Genomic DNA, 23,772 nt, shown 5'->3' with positions numbered 1-23,772 from the left:
ACTTTGCAACTACTTAGCATGTTAGCTAACCCTTCTCCTAACCTTAACCCTTAGCCTAGCTAACGTTAGCCACCTAGCCAATGTTAACACAATAAAGTGGAATTTGTAACATATCATACATATTGCAATTCGCAACATATAATACAAAATATAATTCATAACATATCATACAAAATGGATGACGGACATTCACAAATTAATATTATACGAAACATAACATATCATACTAAACGGAGGGAGAAAGATTTATGTTAACTGTTACTTACGTCTAACTCTGAACCATGTCGCCCGAGCACGCACACGCGCACGCGCACGCACACACCCCACGCACACACATACACAGACTGTCTCACCTGCTGCAGCTGTAGTCGGACCTTGCTGCAGAGACGTTGCCAGTTGGCCCTGGCCCTGTCTGGCCCAGGCTCCATGATGGGCCTTTGATAGCTGGGAGAGAAATGTACAGGGGTATTCAGACTGGTGCGCATTAATTGTGAAGATACTTAGACGGTAGAAAATAATCGAACTTCACTCTGTTTTAAAGGCAGTAGTGGATAGTAATAAAAGTCTATTGTAGTACAACGTAACGTGTAGAGGGGAAAGTTGTAGTAAATAGTTGTGGTAATAGCGTAGCAGACAATGGTGTTCTGGCCAGCATTACTATATAACTACAGAAGTGGATGGTTGAGGGTTCACCTGACAACAGGAGTCTCGCTCTTCTCTGCTGGGACTTCTGCTGGGGGACTCTCCACCACAGGGACCTCCTGCTCTAAAGACAGAGGCTCTTCCTCTTGGAGGTCTAGGAGGATATCGTCCAGGGCATCAGACACTGGAGGCTGGGTCTCTGGAGCAGGGGGCTGGGCTGTGGGCACCGGGGGCTGGATGAGGGATGGATGGATCATGGGGGTAAATGGAGGCTTGGTGGAGGCTGTGGTGACAGGGGGCTGGACAGGGGGCATGGTCTGGGCCTGGGTGGTGGGGGCCAGGGTGGGGGGCTCGGGCTGCTGCTCTCTCAGAGAGGCTTGTTTCTCCAGAGGGGGCCTGGTGATGGAGGCCTCGGGGGCCAGCGTGGGGGCCGTGCTGGTGGGGGTGGGGGTGTAGGGTGGCTCCTGGTCCTCGCTGAGCGTGCCGTCCAGAGGGTAGAGATCTTCATCTTCGTAAATCATCTCCTCCTCTCCCTCATAGTTGTACTCCCCCTCTCCCTCCTCGGGCTCGTAGAGCTCGCCCTCCTCCTCAACGTAAATAGCCCCCTCCTCTCCGCCATCTTTGACATAGCCCCCTTCGTCACTGTACACCACCTCGGGCTCATCGGGGTCCCAGCCAGCCGATTCCTTGTCGTAGCTGACAGAGGAGTGGCAGGAGTGGTAAGAGTCGTTCTCATCGTAGAGCTCCACAGAGCCTCTCAGACTCCCCTCGTTCTCAGGGCCAAACTCCTCACTGAGCTGGGAGCTGCCTCGACTCAGCTCCCCAGAGGAGGCATAGCGACTGCTGCCTGTAGGACTGTAGACAGACAGACAAATGGACCACAGTCAGATACACAGACACATGGAGCAGACTGGGGACGAAAAACGAAGAAATGAACAACCAAATGGGCCCAGAGTGCATGTTAAGGGGACGTATTGGGGACTAAAGTGAGGGAGAACAGTTAACCTAGGATAAAGAGGAGAGGAACAAACCCAGGCATCCTGGACCAAGGGATAGGCTAGTAGTGTGTTCAGATGCATGAGTGTGGGGGTTATGTGATGTAGTAACAGGGAAGTCTTCATTTTTAGTATAGAGAGAGATTATTGGTGGATGCTCTGATCACACGCCACATACAAATCTGCATATTCAACAGAGCAGAGATTCACAAACACCCAGAGCCAACACAATAAACGGCGAAACAAGACGCGAGGTAAACAGCCTTGACAAGTAATGGCACCCACTCAGGTGAGGTGATGAGAGAGAGAGAGAGAGAGAGAGAGAGAGAGAGAGAGAGAGAGAGGGAGAGAAAGAGAGTGTGCGAGTGTAATATTTACTGTTCACTTTTTATTGTTTATTTCACATTTTGTTTATCCATTTCACTTGCTTTGGCAATGTAAATATATGTTTCCCATGCCAATAAAGCCCCTAGAATTGAATTGAATGTAACTGAGAGAGAGAAAGAGAGAGAGAGAGAGAGAAAAGAAGAGAGAGAGGGAGAAAGAGGGAGAGAGAGAGCAAGCAGATAGAGTGAAAGAGAGCAGAGGGAGAGGGGTGGAGAAAGAAAGTACGAGTGGAAAGAGAGAGAGGCAGGGGCCTACACTGGGCTGAAACAGACTCTTTTTAGCAGACAAATAAAAGAGCGGAACATTTATCGACTTTGATGAATGAGGCTATTAGTGAGAAGAGAAAGCGAATGAGACACCTCATGAGTCAGAGAGAGAGAGAGCAGACTGGAACAACACACATCCCAACACACAGACACAAGTCCACTCGCTTACACACAATCGATTAAAGCAGTGAAGGTTCAATAATGCATGAGGCGGTACTGGGGGACTAAAGAAAGAAGGAAGAGTTAAACAGCCCTGGGCTGAATGTGTGAGAGCTAGGAGACAGGGACCTGGGCTGAATGTGTCTGTGTGAGAGCTAGGAGACAGGGACCTGGGCTGTGTGTGTCTGTGTGAGAGCTAGGAGACAGGAACCTGGGCTGAATGTGTCTGTGAGAGAGCTAGGAGACAGGGACCTGGGCTGTGTGTGTCTGTGTGAGAGCTAGGAGACAGGAACCTGGGCTGTGTGTGTCTGTGTGAGAGCTAGGAGACAGGAACCTGGGCTGTGTGTGTCTGTGTGAGAGCTAGGAGACAGGGACCTGGGCTGTGTGTGTCTGTGTGAGAGCTAGGAGACAGGAACCTGGGCTGTGTGTGTCTGTGTGAGAGCTAGGAGACATGAACCTGGGCTGAATGTGTCTGTGTGAGAGCTAGGAGACAGGGACCTGGGCTGAATGTGTCTGTGTGAGAGCTAGGAGACAGGGACCTGGGCTGTGTGTGTCTGTGTGAGAGCTAGGAGACAGGAACCTGGGCTGTGTGTGTCTGTGTGAGAGCTAGGAGACAGGAACCTGGGCTGTGTGTGTCTGTGTGAGAGCTAGGAGACAGGGACCTGGGCTGTGTGTGTCTGTGTGAGAGCTAGGAGACAGGAACCTGGGCTGTGTGTGTCTGTGTGAGAGCTAGGAGACAGGAACCTGGGCTGAATGTGTCTGTGTGAGAGCTAGGAGACAGGGACCTGGGCTGTGTGTGTCTGTGTGAGAGCTAGGAGACAGGGACCTGGGCTGTGTGTGTCTGTGTGAGAGCTAGGAGACAGGAACCTGGGCTGTGTGTGTCTGTGTGAGAGCTAGGAGACAGGAACCTGGGCTGTGTGTGTCTGTGTGAGAGCTAGGAGACAGGAACCTGGGCTGTGTGTGTCTGTGTGAGAGCTAGGAGACAGGAACCTGGGCTGTGTGTGTCTGTGTGAGAGCTAGGAGACAGGAACCTGGGCTGTGTGTGTCTGTGTGAGAGCTAGGAGACAGGAACCTGGGCTGTGTGTGTCTGTGTGAGAGCTAGGAGACAGGAACCTGGGCTGTGTGTGTCTGTGTGAGAGCTAGGAGACAGGAACCTGGGCTGTGTGTGTCTGTGTGAGAGCTAGGAGACAGGAACCTGGGCTGTGTGTGTCTGTGTGAGAGCTAGGAGACAGGAACCTGGGCTGAATGTGTCTGTGTGAGAGCTAGGAGACAGGAACCTGGGCTGTGTGTGTCTGTGTGAGAGCTAGGAGACAGGAACCTGGGCTGTGTGTGTCTGTGTGAGAGCTAGGAGACAGGAACCTGGGCTGTGTGTGTCTGTGTGAGAGCTAGGAGACAGGAACCTGGGCTGTGTGTGTCTGTGTGAGAGCTAGGAGACAGGAACCTGGGCTGTGTGTCTGTGTGAAAGCTAGGAGACAGGAACCTGGGCTGAATGAAAACAGGAAAACAGAACACCTGAGGAAACCAACACACACATAGAAATACACACACGGCATACGTACAAAACCACATCCAGAATCCTGCTACTCAATCAAGAAGCGCACACGCATGCAAACTCTCTCTCTTTAGTACACCCACGAGGACACACACAGCTCTTTCACTGAGCTGTCTCACAGAAACCTGCATTTTCCTTCTCAAACACCAAACACAGCAGGAGAGAGGTACAGTGGCACATACAGGAGGACATGTGTCTTCCCCTCTCTGATAGGCTACTATTAATTCTGAACAGGCATGCCTCCTGCCACCCAAGAGCCGGGGCCGGGGTCCTCGGCCAACAGTATGGCTGGCTCTGGCTGGGGGAAGCCTGAGCTGCATAGTTAATCACAGAGAGGACTTGTCACTGAGGCACCATAGGAGGAGGAGGTAATAACAGGCTGCCACTGAGAGACCGAGGAGGCAGAGGAACCACACAGAACCCACTAACACTTCATCACTGCAACTCACATCAACTTAGCCAAACTGCTCCCCTATGGCTTCAACGTCTTACATAACAACACAAACACAACATAGGAACTCATTCACATTTCACCACAGACGTACGACAGAGAGAGGGGAGATCATGTGTGTGTGATACCGGTGTGTATACAGTAGTTATTATCAGGTAGATACAGGATCGGAACGTAGATAAGAAGTAGAGAGAGGGAGTTGAACAGCACATGCATGCAAGCACAGCGAGCGAGGAGGACAGGACTATTCCACCACTGACGTCACAGCGAGACCACGGACGGAGTCACAGGCTGGAGCAGGAGGAAGAGGAAGAGGAGGAAGAGGAGGTGCAGAGACCCACCTATCGGAGAGCGAGTGCCTACTGTCTAGAGAGTACTGGCGGCTGGTGTGCCGGCTCGAACCTGAGGCTGAATCGAGATCGCTGCGCCCGTTGGTGGCCGAGTCTAAACTATCATAGCGTCTGGCAGGAAGGAGGGAGAGGCAGTAGAGGAGGAGCATCAGTACAGTCTAGCCTGGGGGTTTTCAAAGACACACAGCAACATCCACAACACCAAACTGAACCACACACTGCCTGGCAAACCTACAGCATAAAGACCACTGGCACTGACCAGGGAGCCAGACAGAGCCAGTCAGACAGAGAAGAGAGTGATTGGTTTTAGCTATAGCGGACCTTGCAGGTCCATATGGCTAAAAACAGAATCACTGTCGAGAGAAGCCTTTATGCAATAATGTGGCTGCCCCAAGCAAGGCATGAGTTTGAGTGAACTTGTGCCTTTGAACAATAGATGTAAAGACAAAGAAACAACTTGATTTTTTTTTTTTGGGGGGGGGGGCAAAACAAGTTGCTAAATGATCACAGGGGGCTGTTTCAGCCACACACGCATGCACACTCACACACATGTACACACCCACACACACACACACACACACACACACACAGTGATGGTGCCGGTGAGGCTCTTCCCACACGGCCTGTAAAAAGGTAGGCATGGCTGCTCCTTTGGGCTTGTATAGTGAGGCCGCACCGCAGTATGCTCTGGAGAGTGAAGTCACAGTGGGACAACAGGTTACCATGTAACAACAGTGTGAACCAAAACAAGCTCACGGGGCTCTGTGGGTTCTGTATCAGTCTGATTTACTCTGTGGTGAATAGAGTGTTGATCTCTAGAGGAGACAAAGTCCATATGGATCCCTTGACTAAGAAGAGGTGTTGCGAGTGAGATCCATGCTGTGTCAATAGTCTAATGTAGGTTCCTTTCCTCGTCTCCTTTCCTTCACCCACACATATCTCAAAGAACTGGACAGGGAAAAGCTGCGACTTCCACCTACCCTGCATGTTTTTAGATTAGAACAACTGTAGGATAGCAGCTTGTGATAAAATAACTTAAAGGTAAGTTGCAAATGAAAGAGAGGAGACAACGAAAGGAAGCTTATTGGGACGAACCCCCTATTGAGACCCCGAGTAGTGAACCAGGTAATGAAGCAGGTAAGGATGACAGAACAGGACAGGAGAGAGGTTCGGTTACCTCATGGGTCTCTGGTTGTCGTAGTCCAGCTCTTGGATGGAGCCGTTGTAGGAGGTGTGCGAGGAGTAGCGCTGGTCTCTCTGGATGGGGTACTGGTGCATGGAGGCGTTGGGCTGAGATGTGGTGTAGAAGGGTGGAGGAATGCTGTTACTAGTCTCACTGCGGTAGTCACTGTCTCTATCGTCCACCGCACTGTCTGGGTCTTCATCTACACAGGAAATGGTTGAAATATGATGATGATGATAATCATGATGTGAGGCTGGGTTCATCTTTACCCATGATGCTAGTATGTGCTTGGTGACATACTTAAACCTAGCAATATAGGCCTGCAGTACAAGGTTCCATTTGAGTCAGCATACATTGTTTGCTAAACTGTGTGAAAAAAGCAAGAAAAACTTACTTTGCTGGTCTCCCCAAAGACTCCAGTTACCTACAAGGACAGAGGGTAAGTAGGTAATAACTTATCACAGAGAAATTTGATTTGGGCCTGAGCCATAAACTCCAATGCTAAAAAATGTGCACAGAGCAGTGGGTAGTCAGCCATAACTCTCAACCCAGCATCCCATAACTCAAAGCGCATTCGCAGACCCCATCCGTAAACACTCACTGAAACACAGCATGCAGACACGCATGCATGCGGACAAGCACTCACACACATATTGACCAACCTTTACGGCTGATCTCTCACAAATCGTCTCTCACAAATACCCACTGGCAGACTGAAACACCCACCGCAGCCCAGACTCATCCACAGTCGTTTCCACCCACCCACATGGGCCGTCATCATCAGACAGACAGGGCTGTGTCTGACAGGGCAGTGTTAGTATGCCAGCACACATCCATCACACGGCTAGCAGCCATAAATCACTGTGTGTGGAGCTGACTATGAGGCAGGCCTGCTGGCTCGATTCGTCATGTCAGCTTTCCTCCCTCCCTCCCTCCCTCCCTCCCTCCCTCCCTCCCTCCCTCCCTCCCTCCATCCATCCATCCGCCTGCCTGCCTGCCTTTCTGCCTGCTGCTTCCCCTCTAATCTGCATCCCAAAGACTCGGGAGGAGAGTGAAGAAGAGGGGGAGGAAGAGGAAGAAGAGGAGGAGGAGGAATAAAGTGAATATGAGGAGGATGAAAGGGAGGATAGTAAAGAGGGAGAAAAGGAGAGTGAAGAAGAGGAGGAGGAAGAGGAGACGGGGAAGACAAGGAGGAAGTGGGGGGGAGGGGCCAGGAACTAAGTGAAAAGGAGGAGGAAAGGGATGAGGGTATTAAAGAGGGTGTGAAGAGGCTACAGCCAGTATCAAGTGTCTACTACTCACAGCACTGTGTTGATGGCGCTTGCAGTGGTCTCTCCTCCTCCTCCTGGTATGTGTACTGCAACACACACACACAATAGATACAGCTGACTGACACGGTACATTGCACTGCAGCTAATCCAACATGGGGTAATCACCATCTTGGAGAGTTTTGGGTGTACCGAAAGGTCTACATCATATTTAATGCATAGAGTAAGTGATGACTTGTGTAATTACTGATAGCCCTGCCTTGTGGCGGGCGGGTAAGATGTAAACACAGAGGGAGGAGAGGAGGAGATGCCTTACGTCCTGGTCCCTCATGGCATTGAGTTGCTCCAGTTTCTTGGCCCAGTATCGAGCCTCATCCTCTGGAATGTCTGAAGCAGAAAGACCCATTCACTGGTCAGTCACTAATGACACATTCATGCACGCACGCACGCACGCACGCACACACACACTAACCTAATGGCAGTTCAAAGCGGGTGTCCAGCAGCACGCGGTGGAAGGTGGGGTCTTTGGTGCCGGTGATCTCATTCTCAGCCATGATGACCTGGGAGTCCAGGGTCAGCCACTGCCCCGGCCCGTCCTAGCACGAGCACACACACACGCAGAGACACACACACGCGTACTGTTACTGTACACGGTAACACTTTCCCTCTTACAGTCAAACAATTGGGAGGATGCTAAAAAGAGTCCTAGTTACAGTGTTTCGAAGCAGAGGAATTCACTCTCTGTAGGTTATCTTTACCATCCAAGAACACTCCCCTTAAACTCCTTTCATCCCTGATATGAAGTGTATTCCACCTTAAACACTTTGATGTAGCTTGACAACAAACAGTATCAGTCTATTGTTGTGATGAACTAGTGTCTGAGCCTCGGATGTGCTGCTGGTAAACCGCCTTGTGCTCTCAGGAGGGTGGAGTGTGGTGGGGAAGGAGAGGGCGCACCGTACCTCATTAGACTGGCGGATGTTTTGCAGGGGGATCCACAAGGTCCCCACCATGGTGTCCCAGATTAACCCTTTGTTCCACACCTCCACCGTCAGCCCCAGGTCCAGCCTGTTGATCTCACTGCACAGAGAGAGAGAGAGAGAGAGAGAGAGAGAGAGAGAGAGAGAGAAGGGGGGGTGAGAAGGTGTATAAAAAAGAGGGAGACAAGAAGATGAGGAGGGATAGAGAGGAGGTGAGAGAGAGAGAGAGAGAGAGAGAGAGAGAGAGAGAGAGAAAGAAAGAAGTGATGAGATGAGGAAATAAACTAAACAGATTGGGAGACCGAAATGACATAAACCCTGATTGAGCAACAGGGCCTGGAAATATAGAACCCATCTTATTGAGAGGTGAAATATATATACCATCAGATACCCATTGCTAATCTAATAGAACAAAGAGCCAATGTGATTCACCCTGTGGTGGATGTGAGTCACTGAGCCACAGAGAGCTGTCTGAGGGGGAGAGGTGAGGTCAATAAGGCAGAGTGAAGGAGACCAGTATTATTTCCATCAGGGAAAACAGGAGTGAATTCTAGCAGGAAAAAAAGCGTATAGAGCTGACTGTCCAGGACTGATTTGGTCAATAACATATATACACTGGGCACCTCCATTATCTCAAGTATCCACACAGCTATACTCAGGTTGCATCCCCATGGTACCTGACCCCTGACCCCTGGTCAAATGTAGTGCTGTATAGGGACAGCCAGGAATCCCCTTGTGACAGGGGGAATGGAAGATTGTTGTGTGCAAGCTTCACAAATGTTTTTAAATTGTTCAAACATTTCTACCCTGTCTATTTATGGGTAACAGGGTTGACGTGTTATGCTCGACCCGCTCAGTTTTGGACCACAAAACACCAGAAAATGTCCAAAAAGTATAGAACCAGATCACCTGCTTTTACACTATGATTTGACTATTAGATGTTCAATGTCTCTCTTGAAAAAAATATTTTAAAAGTAATAGTTTCACCAAATTAAAATGAGATCTCAGTTCACGTAACAGCCCCCCCCCCCCCCTTAAAATGAATCACTAATAACATGAAAGAAATTATAATCTTCAGAAATGACCGTGTCAAAGCAACAAAATAGCGAGGGCTTTACAGTGATGGTGAAAACTTCGAGAAATGTTGCTGAATTTTGAATGTGGTCTATATTAAAAGTGCACTTCATTTAATATAACAGGCTTTTAAAATGCAATATTTGTGCACAGATTCTACTTAAAATAAGAGGGGACGCAAAAGGTGCTCATTTCGTGGCAACTTCCTGTTCCTATTGTCAGTTCTGAAATCATTTTGACTCTGTGACAAGTGCCCTATCCAAGGCTTCATCTGAACTCCTGCCCAGTGAGTAGCACTCCAAACAATGAGAGTGTTGTTGGGCACCTTAAACGTCACTTGTTAAAACATTTATTCAGGAGTCCCTGCAGTCCGTGTTACACAACATGTGTACATTCTGGTGTTAACACATTAGTGTCACTGCCTGCCTGGCTGCATGGACGGCTGGCTGGCTGCCTGGCTGCATGGACGGCTGGCTGCCTGCCTGGCTGCATGGACGGCTGGCTGGCTGCCTGGCTGCATGGACGGCTGGCTGGCTGCCTGGCTGCATGGACGGCTGGCTGGCTGCCTGGACGGCTGGCTGGCTGCCCGGCTACATGGACGGCTGGCTGGCTGCCTGGACGGCTGGCTGGCTGCATGGACGGCTGGCTGGCTGCATGGACGGCTGGCTGGCTGCCCGGCTACATGGACGGCTGGCTGGCTGCCTGGACGGCTGGCTGCCTGCCTGGCTGCCTAGCTCAACAGTTGCATATCTCGTATCTGAGATCAGGCATCCAGAGCCTTGTAGTCTCATCACTGACAGAGCACTTAGGACCCAGGGCAGCTCAACGTGTGGAGAGAGAAACTAGTAAGTCTTTCCTATAGAGGGAGAGACGGAGGAGGAGGAAGAAGAAGAGTGGGATGGGAGAGAGGAAGAGGCGAACAAATGAGGGAGAGGAGGAGAGGGGGAAGAGGTCTTACAACATGAAGTCCTGCTCCCAGCATGGCTGGGCGCCCCGCACAGCGATGGTGGTGCTCTTGACATTCTGCACCTTCAGCGTCACGTAGGTGTTAAATTTCTCTGTGGAACAATGAGGAATATCAGTGTTACTATCAAACAAACCAGTGTTTAAGACTTTTTAAGACTAAGTCAAACGTGTCTCAACTCACCTTGGGGTCCATCGAGTTTGGCTTTCCTCACTGCAAAACAGACAGAAGACGAAAACACATGAGCCATACTGTAATAGGCTAAACAAAATGGGGTCAATCAATCTAGAGATTCAGGTTTCTAACAACAAAGCTATTAACAACCCACACCTTCCTGAGCTGAAAAGGTTTGCTGCGTAAGACAACGTCAAAACATATGTTCATTTTGCAATTTAGATCAGAAATCTTAGATATTCTTTTCATATCCCAATATGCATATCAGCCCATGTGGGGATCGTGGGTGATGACAAGACCCTGGCATTTCGTAGGAGGAAGGAAGGACCTAATTCAGTCAGCCTGGGCACACTTCCTCTGATGGCAGAATGCCTGGGTCTTAATATCAAAGCCTGTATTCACTAACAGATGTCAAGAGCTCTATTTGAGTGGAAGGCTCTCAGCGGTATGCTCAGGTGAAAGGGGTTCAGAGAGAAGAGGAGCACACAGGATTCAGTGTGTGTGTGTGTGTGTGTGTGTGCGTGTCTGTACACTCGTAGTCTCACATATGATGACCAGTAAGGGTGACACAATGAAAGCAGGTTTGTTAAGGTAAAGGTACCACTGTCACCTTCTATAAATTGGGGATCACTTTAGGTAACCAATCCTTTTTTTTCTGACCCATTCATTATTCATTAATCCCGCACCTGCCCGCCCGCCCTGCCGATGCCAAGTAACCCCATGTTCAGGGCTTTAATATTCAAAGGCTTCCTTCTAATCCACAGCGAATGCCTCCCCTCATTTCATCTCTAAAAGCTGCAGTTAAGAAAAGGGACTTAGGGAAAAAGGCCTATTTGGAATCACAGAGTTGGATAAAATAACCTCCAATGCTTTTCTCTAAAGGCACAGTGGAATGTGGCACTGGGCTGCCACCCAGATGCCCGCATGGCTGGCACGACCAGTCCTAATGACCTACTGGCACGTTCTCTATCATTATGGGTCCAGCTGGAGCACTCCCACCTGTATGAATAATCCATATCATAACAACCATCACAAGAATGGCTTTTTTTATGAAGCCACTCAAGATTTCAGCTAAAGGAAAAGAAATGAAAGAAAATGAAATTGTGTCTCCTGCTGTCTGACTTGACACGATAAGGTTAATATGTCAGAGTCAGTTAACGATGAAGCAGCGTGACAATAGTGGATGTATTTGTTTTCCTAAAATAGCTCATCCCCAACAGACCCTGAGGAGGATGTTTGTTTTATCTGAATATCAATCTGATTTTGCTAGTCTGCAGGGCAGGAGGAGGAGTTAGAGGATGCACTTAACCAACTTCAGCGCTAAGCCTTTCATGATTCACCATTACTCAATATAACAGACTACTTTATCCCCTGTAGGGTGATTCCATGGAACACTGTGAAATACAAAGAACAAAAGAGATGTCCAGCTCCATTACCACCGCCTCCCTTTGCAGAGCTGAAGCTAACAGGATTCTACCCAGTCATTCAGCCAGCCTCTTCAGCTGTCTATTCCTCAACACCTCCGCCATGTCTCTCTCACTTACCATCCCTCCCCTCCCCTCCAACGCAGTGCTTTCCCCATCAACAGCCTCAATCCACTGCCTACATTTTTTCTCTCTCCCCATCATCAACCTCAATTCACTGTCTGGTCTCTCGCTCTCTCTTCCCCTCTCTTCCCCTCGTTCCCTCTCTCTCTTCCTTTCATTCTCTCTCTCCCTCTCTCCTCCTGCCATGTGGCGTGTGTGCTCCCTCTCTATCTCTTTGTCTCGGGCTCCATTAATCTCTCTGTTCAGCCAAGCGCAGGCAGAGCAGAACCCCCACTACTAAAAATAACCACTTCAGCGGGACAGTAGTGGATATGGGGTTAGGGGTGAGGGGTGGAGGGTAGAGGGGGACTCACACAGCTCAAACGCACAATGCTAAACCGGTTTAGCTATGATGGCAGGAGGGTTACAAAAAAAGGCCACATTTTAAAAAAGCCCACAAACTAGTGTCTCTTCGCTCTTTGCAGGAAATATAGTCACTCTCGCCCTACGGAAGATCTCCAGGGTTTTATTGACTGAGATTTTCCAGTCGAAAGCTTACAAGCACCTCATACTTCAGATCAGTTGTACTTGTACAAAGAGCAAGAAACAGCAATATAATTCAAACATGTAGCCTGCAGGAATTCTATAATGTCAGAGGAGTTGTCAGTTATGAAGAAACAGAGAAAGAAGCTACAAAATGAAACTTTCTGATTGGCAGGAATGAGACTACATAATTGCTTTCTTCTGTCATATTGTCTTATTCAATCTAATAGAGGGGAAATTAAGTTACTAGCACACAGTGAAACGAATCTTTCTTATCATTTGTAATAATTAACTATATCATGGAGGTCAATTATATTGTATTTTTAAGGATACATTGTAATGTGCCCTAATGAAGAACATAACTGTCTCCATGAAAAAAACAATGAATCCACAGAATATAAAACACAAAAATGAAATTAAAGCCAAGGGCTCGCTCTCTTTCAGGGAGCAGCCTGTCGAGAAACAGGCATCATGTATCCTGAACCTGAACAGAACATGAGATATTGTTATAGAGTGTCTGATTATATGGAACTGAACGGCCCTCGGCTGGCGCAAGCTAATTATCCTTCCGTTGGATTACAACATTATTCATGCTTGCTAGTTGAGCCACTGAACGCATGACATGCTGGGGAATACACGGAGAGCTTCAGTGGACATTCATGTGGGAAGAAGAAATGACTGGGGATTTGTCAACTAAAAACAAGCCCGGTCATTACTGCAAGGAAGTGTGTGTGTGTACTGTTTGATATTGTAATGTGACGCTAGAAATCTGCTCTCTTGCTGAACACTGGGCATTACTCTTCCTTATCACTAATGATCTGAAGATATGCAAATAGACCTATAGTTAGAATCATGCGTTTGTAAGAAACGGTAACAGTGGGGACACTTCTTCTCCACTGGGTTGCTGTCAATGCCATGTTCTCTCTGCCATTTCTACATGAAGGCCTAACAAAAAGTAGTCATATCCCCATTCTTCCTCCAGTCTCTCCATAGTGGGTGAAAATAGTGCCATATGTAAGAAAAGTCTCAGTCTCTCAATCTCACCTTGGCTATGGGATTTTATATAACCACTAATTTAGCTGTGCATTCATTACTAATGGGAAATTAAAGGAAAAGTCCCAAATGCCAGGGAAGAGGGTTGCTATGCCAACAAAATGTGAAGATCTCGCTGGTCCCTCTGGCAGTCTGTCTCAATCCTGACATCTGTGCAATCAGTTTGTTTATCCAACTATTGTGCCAAGACAATATCCTGTCTCCACTTTGGGGTTGCTGGCATTTTACTCTACCATTTTCATAGAAAAATCGTGACAGGCCAACGTTTTAGGGAAGTGACTGTGGGTGTGAATCGATGTGACAATAGCATAAAACCCGAAAGCAGCCCACTGTATGCCTAAATAATCTATAACAGGCAGGCAGCTAACAAATTAACTGGAAAACAAGTTACTGAGGGAGCAAAATAGGTCAACACAGCTAATATTCAAACAACCCGACCAAAAACGTGACTATTTTGCTGTTTTGATCTTAGGGCTACAAGACATCTGCTATTAGGTGTTTTTGTTGGGAGAGTAAATTGACTAAAGGACTCGCGCCAATGCCCCATTGCCCAGGGTAAAATCTCTTGGACCAACTGTTCTTATCCTCGGAGAAAATGCATTTCACACAAACAATCATTCTAAAAAGGGTATGGTCAACAACACTGATTCAACATATAGTAGGCTAGTGCTAGAGGCAATCTACTGTAGTCACGGCATAGAAAGGCTGCATTCAGGATATTTCCTTGGATATGTCACGATTTCTTAAGAGAAAGGCTGTCATAAGGAATGCAATCATCATTATGATAGACAACCAAAAGCGACAGTACACAAACTAAATGAACAATATTTGCTGTGCGAACCACCCCTACATCTTTAAAAATCTGAATAGAAACCAAAGATAACATGGATTTACAGTACACGCCTTTTTAGTGAGCTACTACACACAGAGACATAATCCAATACTGGACTCAGTTTCGGACAATCATATTCCATACACTCATATTTACTCTGTGTAGCCTGCTTTATGATAATATTCAAACATATTCTGAGCGTGATTTGTTGCGGTTAATAGACTAGAATAATGACAGTTCAGCTACCATTTTATGAACAAGACATCAAAGTGTTTATGATGACTGACAGTGTTCATTACGCTTCTCCATCATAAGGAGACAGTCATATAATAAAACAAGATTTAGACCAATTTAATAAATGCTGCAGGCTGTCTGGCCACCTAAAGAATACAAAAGAGTTTTCTGGTCAAAGGAATTTGACTACAGCCAATTTAAAACAAATGTAGTATTCAGCGCGTCGTTTAGGCCTATACGCCAACAATTAAGACATTTTAGAGCAGAATTAGCTGCAAATGAGATGAATTGAAGAAAACCGCCCGCGGAGCAACTGGTTACCCGTGTAAATAAGAGCATTTCTCTCGACAGTTAACAGTAGTTTGTTTGTCACTTACCGCCAACGCACAGCAATGACATCTCTTAGCTCTGGCTATGATCGCTCCCAGATGTCTTCCACCGGCACCAATATTTCAATTCGGAGTAGATGTCCGTCTCTATAGCCTGTATAAATAGGTGGATGGAGTCAGCTCCGTTTCTACTAGAAGCTATTATACGTCACTGCTTTGCAACAGTAAAAAAAAAATCTGATCTTTCGAGTCTTTTGTCGTGCGCTTTCCCTCTCATGTATGGCTCAATTTAGGGGGTTATATTTCAACCTCAGCTCTCCGCTCCCTGACGCACAGCCATCTTGTTCAGCACCACCACTGTAAGGACAGTTCCCGAGACTTACGTCACGGTAGTGATGACGGGATGAACCAAGGATGCTCGCAACACCTGACTGTCAGGCCTCCCTGAACGTTTCGTGGTCCCGCTGAAAATCCAAAATATAGTCTACAGCATCTTCTAGCCTCAGATTAGATAACTGGACAGAAGAGAGAGCATTAAACTTGTCTTCAAGTCCACTACCAAGAATGACAACGAGCAAGTAGACCCAAGTACTACAAGCAGTAAGCTAGTGTAATATGTAAAAAAGAACAAGAATACATTAAAGTATAATTCAGGAATCCATAGACTTATAGAAGAAACCCATTCAATAGCTTACATGACATCGGAACCTTGACTGACGGTTATGTTCTGGGCCTAGAATTAAACGGCCTCTCCTTGTTCTGATCCCAAAGCTTTCAGAAACACCAACTTTCATTTTTTTTAAACTAGGTAAGTCAGTTAAGAACAAATTCTTATTTACAATGACGGCCTACCCTGGTCAAACCCGGACGACGCTGGGCCAATTGTGCGCCGACCTATGGGCTACTAGGCATTTCAGGAGGCATGTTGGTTTGTTCTTAAGTGTAACCACAGCAAAAATACCTTGGGAAAGGCCTCCAGTGAATAAAGTGATCTAAACCACATCAATCTGTCAATTGAGACATTTAGTATAATTTAAAGAAACTGAGTACAACCCGATCAAGCTAACCACTGACAACGTTTCTAAGTGGAGCTATACCACCATCTGGTGGGGTGGGGGGTCTGGAAACTAAAGGTCAGACAAGTCGTTTGTTCTGTACTTCTGTCCATTATAAAGTGAGGGCAGCAGGTGCCACCAGCAGCCATTGAGTCATCATGCCATTTCAGACAACATCATCCATGTGTCACCATATGCTCTGTGTGAATCACGCTCATCCTTAATGACATCCGGGAAATTACACACATGTACTTTTATTGCAAATTGAAATAATGATTACAAAAGGAGACAAAACTTCCATTTCAAATTCATTCAAATAAACCATTACAAAAAAAACCTTCATCCAAACCTTCCCACCCCAAAACTAATGTCAATAGCAATACAAAAAACGATTCTGAAAATGTTGCTATGATCTTTTCCAGTTCATTTGAAGTACACTTCCTCAATCTCCTTATTTCAAGTGAAGACATATGGAAAAAGGGCATGTAAACTGCTTTTCCCATGATTCTTTTCCAGAAACCATAGGAACTATAAATGGAACAAGGTAAGGCAGTTGACATAATGACTGTTCACAACAAGCCTGAAAGGCTGACATTTGCCTCCAACGCTGAACAAGACCGTACACATGCAGATACAGTTCCTTCAGAAAGTATTCAGACCCCTTGACTTTTCCACATTTTGTTAGGTTACAGCCTTACTCTAAAATTGATTAAATTGTCCCCCCCCCCCCCCAATCTACACAAAATACCCCATAATGACAACGCAAAAATAGGCTTTCAGATATTTTAGCTCATTTAAAAATAAACATCACATTTACATAGGTATTCCGACCCTTTACTCAGTACTTTGTTGAAGCACCTTTGGCAGCGATTACAGTCTTCTTGGGTATAACGCTACAAGCTTGGCACACCAGTATTTGGGGAGTTTCTCCCATTTTTCTCTGCAGCAGATCCTCTCAAGCTCTGTCAAGTTGGATGGGGAGCGTTGCTGCACAGCTATTTTCAGGTCTCTCCAGAGATGTTGGATTGGGTTCCAGTCCGAGCTCTGGCTGGGCCACTCAAGGACACTCAGAGACTTGTCCTGAAGCCACTCTTGCATTGTCTTGTCTGTGTGCTTAAGGCCGTTGTCCTGTTGGAAGGTGAACCTTCGCCCCAGTCTGAGGTCCTGAGTGCTCTGGAGCAGGTTTTCATCAAGGATCTCTCTGTACTTTGCTCCGATCAGCTTTCCCCCGATCCTGACTAGTCTCCCATTCCCTGCCACTGAAAAACATCCCCACAAAATGATGCTGCCACCACCATGCTTCACCGTAGGGATGGTGCCAGGTTTCCTCCAGATGTGATACTTGGCATTCAGGCCAAAGAGTTCAATCTTGTCTCTAGGTGGCTTTTGGCAAACTCCAAGCAGGCTGTCATGTGCCTTTTACTGAGGAGTGGCTTCCGTCTGGCCACTCTACCATAAAGGCCTGATTGGTGGAGTGCTGCAGAGATCGTTGTCCTTCTGGAAGGTTCTCCCATCTCCACAAAGGAACTCTAGAGCGCTGTCAGAATGACCATTGGGTTCTTGGTCACTTCCCTGACCAAGGCCCTTCTTCCCTGATTGCTCAATTTGGCCAGGCAGCCAGCTCTAGGAAGTGTTGGTGGTTCCAAACTTCTTCCATTTAAGAATGATGGAGGACACTGTGTTCTTGGGGACCAATGCTGCAGACATTTTTGGTACCCTTCCCCAGATCTATTCCTCGACACAATCCTGTCACTGAGCTCTACAATTCCTTCGACCTCATGGCTTGGTTTTTGCTCTGACATGCACTGTCAACTGTGGGACCTTATATAGACAGGTGTGTGAATTCCAAATCATGTCCAACCAATTGAATTTACCACAGGCGGACTCCAATCAAGTTGTAGAAACATTTAAAAGGATGATCAATGGAAACAGGAGAAACCGGAGCTCAATTTCAAGTCTCATAGCAAAGGGTCTGAATACTTATTTACATAAGGTACATTTTTAATACATTTGCAAGAATTTCTAAAAACTCACCTTGCAATTAGGGGGTATTGTGTGGGGATTGCTGAGGAATTATCTTTATTTAATCCATTTATATATTACTCTGTATACCACAGAGTAATGCTATATACACTGAGCCTTGTGTTTCATCGGTTTGTAATTTGTCTGTTACATCAGAAAGACATCCCATCTATCCCTTGACTACACTGAAGGGCACCGATTTGACCTGTTGTTATACCATCCGGGATCCACATCAAGTCAGAATGGGTGTGGAGGTCCCATCATAGCTTCTCACTGAAAATAAGGGAGAAGACTGTTAGAACAGTGTGAACATCCATAAACAACAAGGTTAAGTTGTACTGTACGCATGCAGATCTAGCAAGTGTTTGAATTTGACAACATTATATGAATGCTCAATGCACAAGACTGTAGGTAATGTACACTCAGAGGCATAAATATCATACCTCCCCAAAAATGCTAACCTCCCGTAATGGTGAGAGGTTAGCATGTCTTGGGGGTATGATATAAAATGCTAACCTCCTGTTATTTGTAATGGTGAGAGGTTAGCATGTCTTGGGGGTATGATATAAAATGCTAACCTCCTGTTATTTGTAATGGTGAGAGGTTAGCATGTCTTGGGGGTATGATATAAAATGCTAACCTCCTGTTATTTGTAATGGTGAGAGGTTAGCATGCCTTGGGGGTATGATATAAAATGCTAACCTCCTGTTATTTGTAATGGTGAGAGGTTAGCATGTCTTGGGGGTATGATATAAAATGCTAACCTCCTGTTATTTGTAATGGTGAGAGGTTAGCATGTCTTGGGGGTATGATATAAAATGCTAACCTCCTGTTATTTGTAATGGTGAGAGGTTAGCATGTCTTGGGGGTATGATATAAAATGCTAACCTCCTGTTATTTGTAATGGTGAGAGGTTAGCATGTCTTGGGGGTATGATATAAAATGCTAACCTCCTGTTATTTGTAATGGTGAGAGGTTAGCATGTCTTGGGGGTATGATATAAAATGCTAACCTCCTGTTATTTGTAATGGTGAGAGGTTAGCATGCCTTGGGGGTATGATCTTTGTGCCTCTAACTCATCATTATTCACAATTCATTCATGATTATCCGTAATCATGGTAGCATCCACATTAATGTAGAAGTGTTTCGAAACATGTTCTATTCTTATTTAGAATAAAAGTGACTCCAAAAGAACCATACATTATTTATGATGAATTTCTATTGGGCACAACATAATCTGAAACACAACCAAAGCAAACTGCAAATATGCATCCAACAAGTTTGTAGAGTTTAGTGTTTCCCCTATATACATTTAGCAGTGGTGGGCCTAATTTTCAGGATGGTAAAACATTTTCTGTGTAAAATTAAACAAAGTTGAAATAAAATCATCATTGAGAACTAACAACTACAAGAATAAAAACTAGACAGTCAGGGATAATCTAACATTCCAAAAATGTCATAGCATGGGGCCCTCATTGATTTTGTTATAACGCTTGTGTCACTCAGATAACATAACACAGCTAAGCCATGGCAAAATGTGTAGAATTGCAGGGAATTAGCTTTAAAAAGGCAATTTATTTTTCCAGCATCATGACAAAATGTGTACAATTGTATGGCAAAATGTGTAGAACTGCAGGAAATTAGCTTTAAAACAACATTTTAGGTCTACAGCCAAGAGGAGGGCCTCTAAAACTTTGCCACTGTTGCTGAACAAAAATCGTAGAGGAAACACTGGTGTGACAAGCTTGATGTAATCATTGAGTGCTAGGAATATGGTATCAAATACTACACGTTTGACTACTTTAATACATATAAAAGTGAATTTGTCCAAATACTTCAAAATGGGGATACCTTCAAAATCAGGGGACTAGGTATATCAAGTGCTTTCATTTCTAAAACGGTAAAACAGATATGTATGAAAATACCCTCAAATAAAAGGTGACATTCTACACTGTCGCCTGATATGAAACATTTAATCTTGAATCCAAAATACTGGAGTATAGAGACAAATTAAACATTTCAGCTTCACTGTCAAATAAATACGTAGGAGTTTGTTCCCTGACATAACTCAATACCTTTACATCAAGGTGTTAGATCCTCTCACAGGTGTGTTACCTGTCCAGGTGAGAAAGGACATCACGAAGCTGAGTCAGCAAGGCACGGTGCTCATGAGGGTTGCTCTCCAGAGTACCACTCAGGCGACTCAGGTACGAGTCCAGGGTACCAAGAGAGGGGGTCTCACCTGTGCCTGCAAAGAAAACACAATCAACTAGGGTGGACTCCAATCAAGTTGTAGAAACATCTCAAGGATGATCAATGGAAACAGGATGCACCTGAGCTCAATTTCAAGTCTCATAGCAAAAGGTATGAATACTTATGTAAATAAAGATATGTTTTTATTTGTAATATATTTGCTAACATAAAAAAAAACGTTTTGCTTTGTCATTATGGGGTATATTGTGTAGATTGATAAGGAAATGTGTTTATTTAATCCATTTTAGAATAAATGTGGAAAAGGGAAGGGGTCTGAATACTTTCTGAATGCACTAGAAGTAATTGCAGCCAAGTCATACAAAGAGATTAGGCTGAGTATCAGGGTCAGAGATGGATGGAAGGGCCTCCGTGATAAGATGCTGACCTGGCAGGGCCACGGTGGACAGACTGCTGACGAGGGTGTGTTTGATGGCCAGCAGGTGCCTGTGCAAGGCCTGAGTCCGGAGCTCATCCTGCCCCAGTTCAGCTTCCAGCCTCTCTTTGGCGCTGTACATGTCTGCTATGTGCTTCTGCAGCACGGCGTTCTGCTCCTCAAACTCAACGTTGGCTTTGCGTAGACGCCGCAGCTCTGCTTCCCGGGCTGGGAGCAGAGAAACAATCATTAGAAAGGAAACGGTTAGTACTTTCTTCACTGAAACAGTGTTTGTCCCAGAGACCCTCCTCTGCCCTTCTCTTACCCTTGTTCTGGTCCAGGAACTCCTCTGTGAATATTGGAACATCAAATCTGTTGGACAGGTAGTCTGAACCCTAGAGGACATAGTTCAAAACAAATCAACCCTTTGACTTCCTGCTTTTGTTCCATGTGTTTTCTTAAAACCATGTGTTCATTTGACATAACACATTCAGAAACACAACATAAGCAAATAATGTAAGGCAAAGAGCGTACCTTCAGAGCAGCTGATCCAGAACTGTTGGCATTGATAATGACAGATGGAGACTCTTCTGAAAAAAAAAAAAAAATTACATTATATACAATGCTCAAAGAAAACAAATAAACGAAAGACAAATAAAAAAGCAACAGTTTTTACCACCCTGTCAAATGGATGAAATAGGAGCGTTGTATGTAACAACCCTCAATTAATAAGGTAGATGTGTCACAACTCTCACCTCTCTTGACCTTCTTGTCCTGGATCTTGGCACTGGTGATCTGATAGGCCTCACTCTGTTGGTATTCTCTCAGCTCCCGGGCATACTGCAGCTTTTCTCGCTCCGCCTCATCCAGAAAGCGCTGTCAGGTCAGCACACAAAAAAAAACTTCAGTCCACTCCAGATGTAACAGTATTACTTCTGTCCCTCTCCTTGCCCCACCCTGGACTTGAACCAGGCATCCTCTGCACACATCGACAAGTCACTCATGAAGAATCATTACAAGAGGGACAACTACTTCTAAGTCTCAGAGTGAGCAACTTCATTGATTGAACGCTACTAGCGTGCACCGCTAACTTGCTAGCTAGTTCACATCAGTTACACTCGGCCCCCCTTTGACCTCCCTCCCTCGGCAGCAGCAACCCCAGCAGCTGGACAGAGCACAACTGAGTGACCCGGATCAACAGCATCAATGTAACCAACGTCATGTGCGCTACTCACAGTATATCTTCCTCCACATAACAGGCTCGAAACAGTTATGCTCGGCTTACAGACACACGCGACTGCCCGCCTTGACAACAGTTTGAGCTATACAAAAGGTACCAAATGGATAGCTCCATTGGAAACATTTCAAACTAGCTGTGGAGTGAGCTTACAGTACATTCTTAACTCCATTAGACACACACAGAAGATATCTCAATACACTGCGATGGTAGCTTCCAATCCCAGGCTTCTCCTCAAGAAACATGATAGCCTGTAGTTTTTAAATGAGGCCTACCTGGGCTTATCAAACAGACCATATCCTGGCAAGCCTATACCTATTCATATATCTACAACTACGCATAAATCTACTGAATGCACTGCCACTAAATACAAACCTGGGGCAAAATAATTAGTAATTGTTCATACATTCTACAACTACATTTCCCTAGCCAAGCCTGCAGGTACCTGTTTGTCATGAGGTACTAAGCAGCTCCACTCTGCGCCCAACCTCTTGGTAATTTCTGGAAAGGGCAGGTCAGGGTACTTAGCACGGATCTGCTCTCGTCTTTCATTCAGAAAGCGCACATATCCAGTCACTGGTGCCTTGGGACCGTTGGGCAAAACCTTCTTTCTCTTCTTACCCTTTGGCCAACCCCTCTTCTTCACAGGCTGTACAGAAAGAGAACGGATATGCTATCCAGGATGAAGAGATAAAACGATAACCATGTCAAAGTGTGCATCAAGAGTCAGGAAACATAGCATAACATCATCATAACAATGCTCTTGTCCCATTTAAGCTAGATCAGTTTATAGAATGGTAGCAACATGTGGGAAAGGATTGGATAACCAAACAGTGGGTAGTCTGTGTATACACAGCCAGTAATTGTACAGAATTTACTGCTATTCATGTCAGTATGTACGGGGTCCTTCCCCCTTCTCTTGCCTCTTCGTGTGCTGCATCAGAGGACGGCATGCCTCTTGGTGGTGGTCCATCATTCTGTTCCTGCTTCACACCTCCCATGATGTCCTTATCCCAGTGAATTATATGCAAGTGGGATACATAGGATTAGAAAAACACTAGTACTTTATACTCACTCATTGAGCTAGTCAGATGAAAATGGTTATGAGAGACAGGGACTATCACATATGTTTGTCATTATACATATATGCTAGCTAGTTAGCTAACGTTACAGGACACAGAGTAGCATGTACTCATGACGGACAAAAAGCATGTAAAAGCGAAAACTGTCATCTGAAATCCTCTTTCCAGCTGTTCGGGCATGATCATGACACGTTTCTGATAAACTAACGTTAGTGTTCGCTCTGATAACGCGAGCTAATGTAACGTTAACTAGCTAGCTAAATAAATAGTTAGCTAGCTAATTTTGGCTAGCAAACGTCGATGGGACGGACAACGGGAAAACGGTCTGTACAGTAGGGGCTAGTAATACACTTACTGAACATGACGTAAAATGCATCAGAGATGTGATTAAATATGCCAAAAGGAACATTTATCTGACAATAATACTAATTGTAATATAGCTACATTTTAATGTAATTCTCTAACTAGTCTAGCTAATATTGTATTACTTACCCCAAAGGTGTTCTGTTATATTGACAAGACAGTCGAGTGACCGCTCTAACAATGGAAATACATGTCCTCAAAGATGGAAGGCGGGCGGGAGGAGGCGAAATCAGTTGGAACATTCTAGCCAATAAGAGGGCAGATACGCGTGTGATCACCAGGCGCAATCCCCTCAGTCCGCGCAACTCCGATAAAAGTCGTTTTTGTCCCAAAAGTTGCCGGAATGCCATGTTCGTTCACTTATATCAGTGCATTTGTAACAAACTAACCATTGCTAAACTTCAATTCGATCAAATAAGCCTCAC

General features: G+C 45.7%; 2 protein-coding genes across 16 annotated transcripts in view; both read right to left on the bottom strand.

Moving 5' to 3' along the window:
- Positions 1–15,504, bottom strand: part of unc13a (unc-13 homolog A (C. elegans)) — a 54,486-nt gene extending 38,982 nt beyond the window's left edge. For 4 of the 11 annotated variants that reach the window (XM_045687490.1, XM_045687492.1, XM_045687491.1 and 1 more), the window contains exons 1-12: positions 15,011–15,504; positions 10,455–10,484; positions 10,266–10,365; positions 8,216–8,333; positions 7,726–7,849; positions 7,570–7,640; positions 7,288–7,342; positions 6,380–6,409; positions 5,980–6,187; positions 4,794–4,913; positions 694–1,497; positions 354–444 (exon numbers count right to left, since the gene is read on the bottom strand). In XM_045687490.1, the coding sequence (XP_045543446.1) occupies positions 354–444; positions 694–1,497; positions 4,794–4,913; positions 5,980–6,187; positions 6,380–6,409; positions 7,288–7,342; positions 7,570–7,640; positions 7,726–7,849; positions 8,216–8,333; positions 10,266–10,365; positions 10,455–10,484; positions 15,011–15,032 (1,773 nt within the window). In that variant the 5' untranslated portion in view covers positions 15,033–15,504. The remainder of the gene's footprint in view (positions 1–353; positions 445–693; positions 1,498–4,793; positions 4,914–5,979; positions 6,188–6,379; positions 6,410–7,287; positions 7,343–7,569; positions 7,641–7,725; positions 7,850–8,215; positions 8,334–10,265; positions 10,366–10,454; positions 10,485–15,010) is intronic. The other 7 variants (XM_045687494.1, XM_045687495.1, XM_045687496.1 and 4 more) reach the window with 4 other exon arrangements.
- Positions 15,505–18,000: 2,496 nt separating this feature from the next.
- On the bottom strand, positions 18,001–23,689 carry LOC106613768 (SWI/SNF-related matrix-associated actin-dependent regulator of chromatin subfamily E member 1-related). 5 transcript variants are annotated; one of them, XM_014216361.2, is made up of 9 exons: positions 23,477–23,689; positions 22,826–22,909; positions 22,348–22,575; positions 21,421–21,541; positions 21,200–21,255; positions 20,991–21,060; positions 20,678–20,893; positions 20,155–20,287; positions 18,001–18,312 (listed from the first exon to the last, which is right to left on the bottom strand). In XM_014216361.2, the coding sequence occupies exons 2-9, from the start codon at positions 22,901–22,903 to the stop codon at positions 18,300–18,302; spliced, it is 915 nt and encodes a 304-aa protein (XP_014071836.1). In that variant the 5' UTR covers positions 22,904–22,909; positions 23,477–23,689; the 3' UTR covers positions 18,001–18,299. The 5 variants fall into 5 exon arrangements, with proteins under 5 accessions (XP_014071836.1, XP_014071838.1, XP_014071835.1 ...); XM_014216363.2 differs by having other exon boundaries at positions 22,348–22,551; XM_014216360.2 differs by lacking the exon at positions 23,477–23,689 and adding an exon at positions 23,340–23,463 and having other exon boundaries at positions 22,348–22,551.
- Positions 23,690–23,772: the final 83 nt, after the last annotated feature.

This window comes from Salmo salar, chromosome ssa10 (assembly GCF_905237065.1).
Source record: "Salmo salar chromosome ssa10, Ssal_v3.1, whole genome shotgun sequence".
NCBI classification, from domain to species: Eukaryota; Metazoa; Chordata; class Actinopteri; order Salmoniformes; family Salmonidae; genus Salmo; species Salmo salar.
This window is presented reverse-complemented; position numbering and strand designations above follow the sequence as displayed.